Raw genomic sequence first — 14773 nt, 5'->3', positions numbered from 1 at the left:
CCATGGTAAGGTTAATCAAATAATCAAATATTTATGACTTTCATCCCAAGTTATAAATAAAGCTTGTTACTTCTCTTTTAAATTCAGCTAGTATCAAAATTCATTTTTTCCCATTTTGGGTTAAATGTGAATGTCTACTACTTACAAGTGTTCAAGTGCATCCAAACCAGAAAATGCTTTCTTTGTAATGGATCTAATCCTGTTTCCTTGGAGTATCCTGAAAAATTTAAGCACATGATGCAAAAGAAATGCAATTAAATGGGAGTATTTTTGAGCTGAATAATTGCATTTTTGGCATTTATTTTTCAACTCTGACTAGTATTCACCACTCACCCATTTCCAATGCAGCAAAACGTATCACATCTAAAAGATACTAATTTATTCCCCTTGAATAAATAGCTAGATTTTACAATGATTTTAGAAGACATTTAAGGTATGCAGTTAAGTGATATGGATTATTCTAAATGTAAAACTATAAACATTTTTTAATTTCCTTAATATGCATTTGAAAATTTCAATGTAATGGAGCCACTTCCACTGGATGTTGCTTTACCTTACTGAAGACTAAGCCTGCCACTATGCCTTCATCATATGATACACTTATTATTTTTTAGTATGGAAAAACCTCATTCTTTGATAAATATGTCCATAAATATTAACAATACTTAAAACATTTCAGATTAGTTTGACTTGGAGAATATTGAATTTCTTTTATTGAAAAGGAAGATGTTATAGAGAACAAAGTGTTAAGAGAGAAAAAAAAATCACCACTGCTATGGAAAATTTAATATCCTTAAGTGTTGGGCTTGTCCTTTGAAAGACACATAATAAGCTCTTTTTTTTAAGGCATGATGAGATACAAATATTGTAGCAATACTCACAGCTTCTTAAGTTTATCTAGGCCAGAGAAAGCACCATTCATATCTTCAATAGTCCATGATATTTCATTGTTTTTCAGATCCCTGTTTAAAGAGGGGAGGGGAAATCAAATCACAAAAGCTATTAAAAAGAACAAGGCACATACTTCTTCAACAGCATGTATTACTTAAAAAAAAATCTAAAATAGCTTTCTGTTGGATTGGTTGGATTTTTGTTCAGTTGGTTTTTGTGGGTTAAACGAAGCTTTTCCTGATTAACTTTATCACTTCAATTTTTACTGAGAGACTTGGAAGACTATTAGTATTTTTCCCACTGATAATTAAAAAGATCACAAACTCAATAATTTTTAGAACTGTGAGCAAACCAAACCACATACCTCTCCAAAGGTATTCGCATACAGGACTATTTTAAGAAAACATGCACTGCAGGAAGGGAAAGGACCAACTGTTGTCCCTTTGAAATGGAACACCCTCATGTTGTTTGAAGTCCTTAATATTAACACCCAGAGAGTCATTTTAACATCCCAAAACACTTGCTTAATTATCTATGAAGCATAAAGAGATTACAGATTTGTGTACAGAATAGTGTGTCTGCAAACAATCTAGAGGGTTGAGCACGAGGAGAAAGAAGAATCTAGGAGAAATTGCCTAATACTTAATACCTAAACAGCTCACAATTCTCTAAGCCCCTTTCTTTATGATTTCCAACTCTCTATATTCTTAAAAAACATGGTGTACACTCCTCTAATTTGCATCTTTCCTAGATGCCCTAAGTGTGAGTATGTGAGCAAACCCCTGAAAATAAAGCCTAGAGGCAAAGGCAATTGTTTTGCTCATCTGCCTGACAGATGGGTCAGTGGTATGCAATGGGAAGGTTTTAATGAAGAGGAATGTATTTAGATTAGTTCTCTCCCTTCCTTTAAGAAATGCTATTGCAAAAACACACTCTGATACTTAAAGCAATTGTCCAGTCATGACAATGATTTTTGTCTTCTTATTTCTGCTGTGAGAGAAAATGATTCAGTTAAGACACAACTATGATCCAGATCCCTAAAACTGTGGGCAGCAGTGCTCTGCTTGCTGCCTTCAAGAGATATGCCTCTCCCACAGCAATGCTACTGGAAGTCTGTATCACTGTTACCACCATCCATTGTGCACAGCCTTAACAAAAGAGCAACTCCTCCCTTTCTCATGTATTCTGGAAAGAAATCTTACTGTAAGAAAATCATACACTGATCAGGGGAAGTTAACAAAATGTTCTTGTCTCTTTCATAAAGAAAAGAAATAACCTATAAACACAGGATTTTTCTTAAGGTTTTGACCTTACAAATTGAGTTTGTCAACTTACAAAATCTGTAGACTGGAAAGTCCCTTGAAGGCACAATCAGCAATGTAATTTACTTTGTTGTTTCCAATGTACAGTCCAACCAGCACGCTTAAACCAATGAAGCTTGAATCATCTAACCTTGCTAATTGATTGAATGTCAAATCTCTGCAAATTTAAGGGGGAAAAAAAGCATTTTAATCTTCATGCTGCAGTGCTTATTTAACTTAGTTCAACCCACATGAATTTTCAGGGGGGAAGCACCAGTTTTCCCCTGATGATTATCACAGAACCCACTACACCACTTCTGACCACAAAGCATTTTGCATTGTTTTGAACAATTCACAAATTACTGCAGAATTAATTTCTCTCATTTGAAAATTACTGTGTTACGGCTTTAGTACAACCGCTACAGAAAATGGAAAAATCTCAGTTAACTTCCAAATTCTTTCAACAAGATATAATTGTCTTATACAGCAAAGTTGTAGTCATCTTGGAAACTTTGCTATGAAAAATTCACAGATCAGTGTTAAGAAGCTCCTGTTTTGCCGTGTACCTGGGTTTTTGAAACTGGAAGAGAATAAAGATACTCACAGTTCACTGAGTTTTTGGCAAAATTCCCAGGCATCAGGACTGATCCTGCTGATGGCATTTTGGCTGAGATGGAGTTGTTGCAGCATCAGTAAGCCATAAAGCCAGCCTTTGGTTACCTCTGTTAAGTTGTTATGGTCCAGCTGCCTACAAACACCCACAAACAGAAAAAGACATAAGGTTTAGAAACTCAGCAGCATGCATGCTATGCCACAGGTCCACCTCTGACCTCACAACACTGGCTAGATAGCTGGAGCCTCCTTATAAATCTTGAGTTGTATCCATGCATTTAAAATGTGCTGCTCTACACATTCACTACTGACTGCTTGCTCCTTTTCAGACCACACCAAAACAATTCAATTCATAAACATCTTTAAATTTTATCACACAATTCTATTAATTTTGTGCAGATCTACTTAGTATGTTATCAGCAGAACCTATCAGCAAAATTTTGATACTTACAAGACTTCCATGTTGGTCAAACCCCAGAAAGCACCATCCATAAGCCTTGTAACCCCATTTCTCTGCAGTTTTAATGATTTCAAAGCAGGAAGTCCTTGGAAAGTGAGCCCATCTATTTTTTTTATTTTGTTGCGATTCAGCTCCCTGCATCAATAGAATATACAGTTACAGCACAGTAATTTTACCTACATACCAACAACCTTTCTTCCCTCTCTGGAACCAACTTTATTTAAACACTTTTCCTGCACATGAAACAAAGACAAGAAGTAATAAAAATCAAATATTTTATTGTAACACATTATGTTCAACCATGTTAATACTGTTCTGCCTTTCTGATACTGAGAACAAGTACTAGGCAGTTCCCTGATTTTCAGACTTAAAGAATCCCTGTAGACCTAGAATGTCATGGTTAATCCTGTTTCCAAATTCAAATTGAGAGCAGTGTTTATCCAGCAGTAGAGATGTTAAGGCTGGTTTGTAATTGCAGTCAATAAAGAGTAAAAAAAAGTTAAATTTTAGTTGTGATAACAAGACAAAATTGAACATCCTTGGTGATCTATTTCTGTATCTGTAGTCAAGCACTCATTACATCTCTCCCTTCTCCACGACCAGCTACACATAGTGCCTTCCCTCTTTCTCAAGGGGTCTTGGCACTCACTCTTCTGCCACTACACTCACCCTGTGCAGGTCAGAAACTAGGAGCAATGTGTATCCTGTGAGGGAGATGTACGGTGTAACTAGCTGGAGGGCAAGATGCAGTGACAGGATTATACAATACTACCAAAAGGTAATAAAAGGAGTGATCATCTGCCCCTTCAAGAAAGTCTTAGGTTTACCAAACTAGGAAGAATCTCCTTTCAAAACTCATTTCCCCATGCAAAGTAAAGGTCTAAATAATCCTCTCGCCACATTATTACCATCATTATTTTTCAGAGTCACAACCCTGTAAGAATTCAGCTTGTCTCTACAGCAGTCTGACACAAAATCTACTTCATAACAGACCTGAGGGAGAGCCCTACTTCTTATCCTGTGTTTAAATATGAATAAAAAGTGAAGAACATTCAGTAAGAACAGGCCTTAGTTCTTCCTCATTCTTCTTTGAATACTTTCAGGTGATAACTCAAATTTTTGCCCTTGCTTGCAGATAAGCTACCTAACATAACTCAGTCAGCATAACAACTATGAACAAAGGGAACATTTTTAGGCAAGGATATAACCAACATCCAAAAGTTAAGGTGAATCTGATGATCAGAAAGTCTACCAAAATCATTAACAAATCCTGAGCTTTGCAGGACTTCTACTGAGGCCTAACTAAAACTGTTCCAGCACTTGTATACAGAAGAAACAGAATCTCTCTTTCCAGAAGTGTCAAGCACCCTAATATTTCAGTGTTCTTATAACCTATCACTTTCAAGGCTAACCTTAGAGACTTTGTAATTTTTAACTCCTGACTATCTGATATGGAAAGTAATTATCCAGGATTTGACAAAGTGCAACCCAGTCTTTTGTCCATTTTCTGCACTTTCTAAGTTTTCCAACAGTCTCTTTCATGTAACTTTTTATTTATTTGGTAAAACATTTATGGACAGCACTGTGTCAGTAAAGCTGAAGGTCTATTTATACATGCATATTGCTTATTGTCATGCCATTTGAAAGCAAATGAATTTCCTTCATTCCACTGTGAAAGTACAAAGTAAATGACTGCTGCAGTGAACTATATAAGTTTACTTTACTTACTATTTTCCTGATGCTTTTTTACAGAAATATTGCTCCTACCCCTTTTCCAGTCTTTTTTTTTTTTTTTACTTTTAATAGGCAAACACAATTTTAAACACAAAGACTGTTCACATCTCACCAACATATAAGACTAGTTTTGTTCACTACAACGCTGCAGTTAGTAAGGGTTGCAGTAATATGTTTTCTCTGTCTGTCTCACTCTGCCTCTAGTTAAATTAAAGGCTAAAGTTCAAGCACTGCCAGTGCTTTGGAAAACCTGAAAACAATTAGTCAATTGTAGGTTACACTTACAGGTGCTGCAGATGGGACAGTTTAAACATCTTTTGAGGAATTGCTGAAATTCTGTTCCTGTTCAGTTTCAATACTTGAAGTGTGGTAGACAAATTGTCAAAGGTACCAGGCTCCATAGAGGTTATTCGGTTACTGTTAATATACCTGTTGAAACAATGTCTAGAAGGTTAAATTTACAGTTATTTAATAAATTCTTAACACCAAATAGTGAAACACAAAAGTTCTTGGGGTGCTTACTCATTTATAAATGCATTTTTTCATATTAATTAGAGCTCTTGACGGCTTTTTCTATAGTCAAATCGTATTTCACCACCACCATTTTACTCTACTCTGCCAGAGTGTGATAATGGAAGAAGATAACATGTGGCAATCCTGTTTTTTTCATTAGTCAGTATATCTTGCATTCCAATATTCCTGAATAAGAACTGAAGTGTATTCACAAGAAGTCTATCCAGCTCCATATAAATACAAACTAGACTATCCATGGGGAGCTTAAATTCATTTTATCATAGAATTATTTCTCTCAAGAGACACATCTATTTGTTTCATCTCAAGATAATGGCCTTAGCTTTTTTTAATGAATTAAAACATCTCATTGTAACAACTCATCTATTCAAGTTAGTAGCTTATGTTAAACTAGACAGGTAGGAATATTAATGTCATTCCAATTAAAAGAAGATTTAATACTTAATAAACAGCTGTCAATCTAAATTATCCAACAAGATACTTGAAAGTAACCTGAAAGAAAAAAAATTTACTTACAGATACTTGAGTTGTAACGATGGAAATGATGAAATTTTTAGCTCTGATATGTTGTTGTTGCTCAAGTCCAAAGTTTCTAGACTCAGAAATGGCTTCAGATGTTCAGACAAAATGTTGGCAATCTTGTTACTGGTCCTGAAGTTTAAGGGCAGTAGACAAAATGTCATTTCCAGAGTAAACACACCTTAACTACACAACCCTGGCAAATATTACTTCGTAATTCCTCTACTTGAAAATAATTTTGAATTACAGAAAAGCAGTAGGGTATGTTCTCTATGCATAATATTAATCAAAAATCACAAATTGGAATAGCCTAAATAAATTTTCATTAATATTTCTTAAAATATAATTCCAAGAAACAATGAAAAAAATGCAATATAATCAAATTACTGCAATTCATGGCTTTTAAAAAGAGATGCAAAACACTATAATCACCTATTTCTGAACAGTAGAAATATCTGGCACTTGCATGAAACTTTATGCCACAGCATTGTAATGAAATAAAGTTAGAGCTGTTTTCTATTTTAAGCAAATTCATATCATAGTAGCTAAACACAGTGCTTGGTGTTTTTTGAAAACTTCCTTGGCACAGAAGTCCATCTGAATTTCCAGAAAAAAACACAGAGCTAGATTATAAAGGATGGATGACAACAGCCCCTTGAAAAACATTCTGTAATTGTGGAACTAGACCTAGTATTCCAATCTACAGACTTTTCTAATGAGTTAGCAAAGAACAAAAATTCTGCATATTAGAGGTCATTACAGGAGTTTTGGACTTCATGTCTGGTCAAATTTCAGCTCAGCATCACACCCAATTCCAGAACAAAAAGCATGCAACAATCTGAAGATGTGGGTATTGTAGTCTGTTCTGAGGAACACCCCTTCTTTCACTTTCACACATGAACTTTTTCCAGTGACCCTATTTCATGTTCATACCCAGCAACCTACCAGTTTTTCCACCTCAGCTGCATGATGTACAGAATCATACACCACACATCAGCAGCATTATTCTTCAGGGCTACCACTACATAGGTGAAAGCAGATTCCAACCAAATAAACAAATGTAACCTGAAATAATTCTTGTTACCTTGTAAGTTCAAGTCATTCTAGCTGTGGTACACTCTATACCTTGTTCGATAATTACCAAGATTTAGGAGCTTTTCCCGGATCCTAGAGATTGCAGATGAAAGCAATTTTAGTAAAACTATCAAGAAGAATATTAATTCTGGAAAGTGTTTCCCTTTAATGGAAATACTTGCTCTGGATCAAATAGTAAGCCACACATTAGGACAGCATGGACAACTCTCATGTACTCAAGGGGTGTGGGGGAACTACTGCTCAAGACAAAAAAGTCCTAACTCACAAACTGAACCAGAAGTGAGATTAATGGGCCTTCTGACCACATATGGGAATGGGTAAGTGATCCTGTAAGCCCCTCCAATGCTGAGCTTGTATCATGTTTCATTCTTTAGGCTGTCTGGTATAGGTACACTGCATTTTTTAACTCTTAGCTGAAAGTATTTATAATAAATGGAAACAAATTACTTTAATAAAAAACAACAACAAACACCACCACCCTGTGTCAGTTCCACTGGCCAAATAAGAATGTGAGTTAGATAACCTAACAGGTCATAGAGCCTTGCCTTTATGCATTAGTTTGTTTACAAGGTAATTACTAACAAGGTATTAAAACTGCCAATTACGTGAGTGACGAATAAAATTTTCCTTGCAGTAAAAGTGTGCTCCAGCAGAAGCCAGCAATTTCCTGAACTGCCCGCCTCCTAAATTGCAGTGTGAAAGTGTTCAGTTATAAGACGGCTTGCACAGTACTGTCTTTGTGTCAGCATTGCTCCATAAAACAGAAATTCCTCACAACTGGCAGGATAATAGCCCCTGTATTACAAACTTTAGTTGGACCTAATGGAACCGAATAAAACTCTTACACCATCTTCAGAGTAGCACTTAAACCAACGGGCAAATTACCTGACACAGACCAAGTTACAACAAAACCAAACAAAAAACCTGCAGTTTGTTTGCTTCAGGAACATTTTTTCTTTTTTTGAGATGGTAAGGCCATATTGAGGGGTGACAAGCAACTTCTTTTGCTTACTGAAACTGCAGTATACATCGTAGTCCTAGTCCATCTCACAATCAAAATCAAACCAGCCCTCACTGCACCTTCCTGCTTAATCATATTTGTAGAAGTTACTCAGTTGCAAAATAGCTGAACCCTATTGCTCCAACACCCTAGCCCAGTTTCTCTTCAAAAGAATATAATAATATAATAATTCACACCTGGAAGATTATTCAGCACTGAAGATATCCAAATAGTTCTACTTTAAGACCCAACTTTATTTAAAATGAGACAGTTTAACTCTAATTTGATTTTTCTTCATAATCATCACTTAAGCAAATTGAAAAAAACAGTGTATCACCCCCCTCGTAACTGCCAAACCATCACCAGAATTATTCAAAGAGGACATGTTTGAAAACACAAGCCTATCTAACTGATAGAAGACAGAATTAAAGAGCATGAATGTGGACACAATGACATAAAAGTTTTTCCACTGAGAAGAGGGTGGGGGTAAAAAAAGCCAGAAGAAAATCTTTCCTGTGAATGGTACTATTGCTGTGTTCAGATAAAAGGAGCTGCATACACTCCCCATTGGTTTAATTTCACAGACCTTCAAGGCAAGATGAGAGAGAGATTCCCTGCAACAAGAAAACCAGCACATCAAGCTCGCCCAGAAACAAACCTGCAGTAATTTGATAACAATTTCTTCATGTGGAAGGACCAGCAACATGCTGTAGCTTCCTGACAACTTCTCCTGTTACAGCTAAAGCAGCAGGAGCACCAAGGAATGCAGATAAACCCATCAAAAATATCTACTTGAATTTGAATGTGCCTTTTGCAATTTGAGTGCCTATATCCTGACTTGCAGCAAAAAACCCCACAAACTATTGACCAGGAGTGCATACAGCCTGATTTAATTACATTTACATAAGTAAAAGTGTAAGTACCAGGTTAAGAGAGAATACCAGTTTTTCATTATGGGCATGAGAAACCTTAGCTCTCCTTCTCAACATTCATGACTTTAAGTGTACCAATAGGTCAGAAATCCTGTAACAGCCCTGTTAATCCTGATCTTAAGAGTCATTCTATATAACCAGCTGCCATGTATCTGACATAATGACTTTTACTTTCCTTATTCCGGGGAAATACAAAGCAGGTCAGAAACTTCTGTATTCATTTTGTTGAGCATCCAGTTAATGCCTTTCAGATATAAAAGCTCTTAAATCCTGAAACATCCACAACCCCTCCACCCCCCAGTTTTTAAAGATATGAGACAGTCATACTGTCTCTTGATTAAGATTGTCAGTAGGAAACGTTTTCTACCTAAGAAAAATATCCACCTAAGCTTCATGGTCCTGATGAGTTGTAACTCATCGTGCAAACGGTAACATGGAAAATCCAAGGCAGGAACAGATTAGGACCTTTAGTCTTGTCTTTAGTTTCTCTTTGAAATCTCAGCACAAAAAAACACTCCTGCACTTCCAGTATAACTTTTTCTTCCAGCTGTATCCTGATCCGCAGTGTTTTGAAAACTTTGTTGGGTCTCACCCTACTATCCTGGCAAAGATTATGTGTAGGAGCCTGGAGGTGAAGCAAGCTAGTAAAGAACAAGAACAACAAAGACAACTTTGGAGAAGAGTCCGTGCAGCCTGTTCTGCGTAACTGTTAGATGTAAAGTAACTGTCTTAACATATGTGTATAACTGGACTAACACAATACCTCTACAACTCACAGCCTCCTTTTAAATTCTTCTGGGTTTTTCACCTGCTCTTCCCATCATTCACTAGCTGACATCACATTCATATAGCGGGCATATTCTTTCTTGCAGTCCCCCTCCTCCCCTCCCAAACTCCTTTGGGAGCAATGATGTAAACACACTGTGTGGAAGAAAACTGAAGCAAAAGGAAAAAAAAATATATTAAATACAAAGAATCAAGACTGTAATTGGAAGTGCTGGAAGACACATACCTTGTGGCTTTTAGGATAAGACTGGACAACTTTAAGGAACTTATTAGAAGAGCCTCAGTAACTACTACTTCAGGAAGAGCAAAAATGTTCTTTTTTTCTTCAATTTCTACTCATTTGAATACTGGCCAACATTGTAATGTACAATTAATTATTTAAAATACTGAAATTTTAAGCTGAACACCACCCTTACAAAAAAGGAGCCTCTGATATGAATGGGACTACATGCTCTTCTCACAATTAAAACACCCAACTGGACTGAATTAAGAGTCTGGGTTGTTTGTTGTTTTTTTTTTTTAACATGTGTAAGTGTTAGTCATAGAAGTATTGCAAGTGAAACTGTTTTTCTCCAAGACAAAATCAGCAGAAATAGAGCCTAGATTCTGGCTCACTTCCAGTTCTACTGGTAGGTTTACAAGTCTGATACCTCTCTCACACATGAGCTTCTTGCCTTCCTTGTGGCAAGCAGTTGTTCCTTCTTTTGAAGGTCTCCTTCATTTCATGATCCATGCCTCTCATTCCTCTTTCAAGCCAGATGTCAGAAAGACTCTGTTTTTCTATTTCGTGTTTTTATATTACACAGGCATAACAGAAAATGAAAACTCAGAACTCTGCAGGATACTGATACTCTGTCCAAAACTTGAAACCAAAGGTTTATTGGTTCCCAAATCAAACATAAACTGGGAAAGGGGAAAAGATGCAGACTGAAACAGTGATCAGATACGTTTTCCTCATCAAAAAGAAGAGACAAATCCAAACTTTCAAACACATGATACTTCCATAACAATTCTCTTCTGATTCCAGTCATAGTACCAATATGCAACTAATTAAGTTTTTCTTCCAAACTCTCTTCTTAATACTCTGATGTCTGTTTCCAATTTCGTTTTCTGGCTTTTCCAAAATAATCACAAGTTACCTAGCATGTGATAGGCAAGTGAATGTGTAAGTTCATCCCTTTATTTTAACAACTGTAAACAAAAGCAATTCAAGCATAGCTATTTTGGCAAAAGCTGACAACAGGAATAGCCCACTGCACACTTGGTGAGCTGTGTAACAGTTAGTTAAAGCTAAAATCTTGGAAAACTTTAAATATGATCTAGATTAAATCAGTATTGTTCCCTAGAGTATTATACATCATCTTTCTAATCTAATGTATAGAGCTCCTAAGTAAAAACACCTATTTTTTATCATTACAGAGCAACCCTCCCTTTTAGAGGGTGCAGACTGAAGTCTAGGCAGATTAGACTGCACACCCTTCTAGATGTACCCCTAACTTCAATCATTCAAGGTGAGCAATGTTCTCCCATCCACTTTTCTTTCACACAAGGCACAAGTGATTTCACTGCTCTATTGCAATCACCACCACCAATTCTCTAAATTAAATCCAAACTTATGCCTGACCTCTCAATTTCATTCTCACTTCTCTCATTTTCCATATCATATGCCCTACTCCTCTGTAAAATTCCTGCTGCTCTTCCATTCTGTCATATCAGAACAGTGTTCTCTATTTTTGTAGTCCATTACGATTCTTTTTAATTTACCTTTTCCTGTACCACTCTGATCAGAAAATCATGACAGATTTATCCACTGCAAATAGCTCATAAAATTTGCATTCTTTTCCATTCTCATTGCAAAAGCATTAATCTAGGCTCTCACTCACACAATTTTTGCTACAACAAAACTATGGGTTTCTATGTACTTCTCTTTCCCATCATTTAGCCTAAATTGTTGTCATAAAAATTGAATTTCCATGTCTGTAAGCCTGAGTAAGTCAGGTTTCTTTTCAAATTCTTTCATTTACTTCCTCTTAAGTCTCCACACCAAATGTCAAAGACTGCAAGAACTAATTCCAGTAAGTTCCTCACTCTAGCTTTTTGCTCACAACTTCAGACCAAGTCACACATGGTTTACCACCATTCAGTTTTGGGACATTCTCCAAGAAGCCTTATGGCTGAAGCCCAGTCCTGCATTCCTCTATCCCTTCTTTCAATCCTTCTTCAAAACAAACTCTTCCAGGCAGAATCCAAATCTTAATCCTTCCCATAATAAAGTGGTAGCTGAAGAGATGACAAGGATGTAAAATATTTGACCAATGTTTTCTTCATACTGGGATCCAGACTCCAGTTTAGTATGCTAGCTTTATAAACAAACAATACCACTTTCTCTGGCAAGCATAGAGGGGAAAGGCTCCTAGTGAATGTAAGCTTTCATTTTCAGGAGTTTCATCTAAACATCTTTCTTGTGACTGCAGCTTTCTAACTGCCTATCTGGATTTAACACACAGCTTTCACTCTCAGTCCACTGTGAGATGACACAGAGGCAAACTTCTCATACCTATCCTTCTGTCTTTACTGAAGGCCTTTCACAGGGGTTTAAGTTACTACCACAAAGTGCAAACTATCACTCTTATTTCTAAACTGTCAGATGGGACAAATGCATGATTTATTTTGAGTGTTTGCTTCAATTAGCTGAATTTTATTTCTTAATATGACTATCTGAAGCCTGATCTGGGATGTGCATTATCAAATCACATACATAAATGCACTTTTCCACATTTTAAACAGAAAGAGACACACAATACTAAAAAAAAATTTAAAAAAAATTTTAAAAATCCCTTCTACAATAGTAGAAGGGATTAATTGCCACTTTTCTTCAGTAACTACGTTTGTGCATAAAGTAAGATAAGTCATCAGGCTAATTTTGTAGTGGCTGATTAGAAAGCTAAATTTAAAGCTGCAATAGTTTTTCTTACCAAAAAAACTAGTGACCTGTGCAGTCACCTAGGACTGGCTACTTTACAGTTCTTTTGTCCTGTTTTATCTCCTGACCTTTTTTGTTAGTACTTTTTGTTCATTTACCATTTTAAACATCCAGGACAAGACACATCTTCAAAGCCAGTAAATTTAAATTCAGCACATATTGACAGAAAGACATTTACAAACGAAAGGCTGTACAAAACCTTCAGAGAAGTGGCTTGTGGATTCTCTTCATCGTCTAACAAACACATGGCCACATTTCAAAAAAACTGCCTCAGTTTTGGCAGCACTTTTAAGTATCTCAGAACTCAAAAGCGCGCAGTCCCTGCCTTAAAGGCTTCCTGTACAGCTAGAGTTGGAGGATTCCCCCAGCACAGCATAGAAAAATCTCTACCATTTTCATTATGTCTCTCATAAACAGAAGATTTCACATTCTAAAAGAGTAGTGAAGCAGGAACCTAATATAAAACACACATTACTGTAAGACTTGAAAAACATTCCTGAACTGTGAATCATTCATGCACCCTTTAACTTCCACATGTTCCTCTCTGACTTTACTACAACCAAGTATTTGTTTGTGTTCTAGACTAACATGATCAGTCCTTACAATGTAACTATTTGAATCACCTACACTAGTGCCTTTAAATAAACTACCTCCTATTCAATAAAATGTAAAATTACATGGCTATTTAAAACACTCCATTCTTGAAAACTAGTCTAATGTTAGAATTTCACTATATGCACGAAAGACTTGGGCATGTACAGCTCTTCTAGTTCCTACTGACTACAAGTGCATTACTATGGAACATATCCTGGATGTGGGTAATAAGAAACGTGGGGGCTTTAATAGTAGTTCTACACACATGTTTTGATAAGAACAATAAATTCTAGTTGGAGAGACAGGATACTTCAATACTCCAATCTTTTGTGTCTCTTCATAGTCACTGCTACCTTCCATACTTCACAGTACTGAAGGATACAGTGTACTGATGATGTTGGACAGTGTATACAACTACGTTTTTTTTTTTTTTAATTCTGCAAGTAAAAGTAGCATGAGTTTCTTATTTAAACTGTATATCCTTAAACAAAATCTTACCTAACATTGCTGAATTTGCAAATCAGTCTCTTCCTTACAAAGTACTAGTAACATCAGAAGTAGTTAACATTTTCAGAAGAATTTTTAAGTAAAACCCCTATGCAAATAGTAGCTGGTAGGTAAGACACCAAACAAGACTTCTAGACAAGGCTATTGTAGTTACACCATTTGGTTTCAATCTGTTTCTGGATTTTTACCCTAGGTCCATAACTACAACTGCAATAGACCTGAAAGGCAGTATTTAGTTTTCTTCTCATGTGACAAGATCACTGGTTCAGGCAGATTTTTAGGATAAAAAGGACAGAAGTGGTACATCTTGGATAAGCAATGTCATGGGAATGGAAACAATACTCAGAACTTTCACTTGTTCTCCTGGAATGAGGGCATTAGTGCCCATTTTTGTACCTGATACAAAAGCAATCCACCTATCTTGGAACAGTAAAAAGTAAACTGTTTTTTCTCCAAGAAACGAATAATTCTCTACTACAAAAATTTGAAGCAATTCTCCATTAATTTAACTGTTTTTACATTTTCTTCAGGAATGCAAACTAGAAAACTTCTAACATATTTTACTTTGAGGGATAGATAAATACACTACCAGGTGTACTGTCTGCACATTATATACCTGTTGTAAGCAGCTGTTAAATCCAATACTCTCCTCAAGAGCTTATGTTGCCAGCACGTGGGGGACCTGAGCTCCTGGCTAGAGCTATTGTGCTGACAATCCCTGGCAAATACACGAACTTCCCTGCTTTTATATACTGCTCTCTTCATGCCTTCTCTTATAGAAGGTATATAAAAGGGCTTGGTGGCTGTGCAAAAAGAACACCCTGCAAT

General features: G+C 36.3%; 1 protein-coding gene across 2 annotated transcripts in view; it reads right to left on the bottom strand.

The window, feature by feature from the left end:
• LRIG3 (leucine rich repeats and immunoglobulin like domains 3) overlaps positions 1-14773 on the bottom strand; it is a 39547-nt gene that overhangs the window by 13375 nt on the left and 11399 nt on the right. For both annotated transcript variants that reach the window (XM_071423538.1, XM_071423539.1), the window contains exons 4-10: positions 6046-6180; positions 5284-5427; positions 3256-3399; positions 2797-2940; positions 2227-2370; positions 882-962; positions 146-217 (exon numbers count right to left, since the gene is read on the bottom strand). In XM_071423538.1, coding sequence (XP_071279639.1) covers positions 146-217; positions 882-962; positions 2227-2370; positions 2797-2940; positions 3256-3399; positions 5284-5427; positions 6046-6180 — 864 coding nt within the window. The remainder of the gene's footprint in view (positions 1-145; positions 218-881; positions 963-2226; positions 2371-2796; positions 2941-3255; positions 3400-5283; positions 5428-6045; positions 6181-14773) is intronic.

The sequence above is a fragment of the Agelaius tricolor genome, unplaced genomic scaffold (genome assembly GCF_023055355.1).
Source record: "Agelaius tricolor isolate 1412-34295 unplaced genomic scaffold, bAgeTri1.0.p SCAF_3, whole genome shotgun sequence".
In the NCBI taxonomy this organism is placed as follows: domain Eukaryota; kingdom Metazoa; phylum Chordata; class Aves; order Passeriformes; family Icteridae; genus Agelaius; species Agelaius tricolor.
The sequence above is the reverse complement of the archived record's forward strand: the minus strand, read 5'-3'. Positions and strand labels throughout refer to the sequence as shown.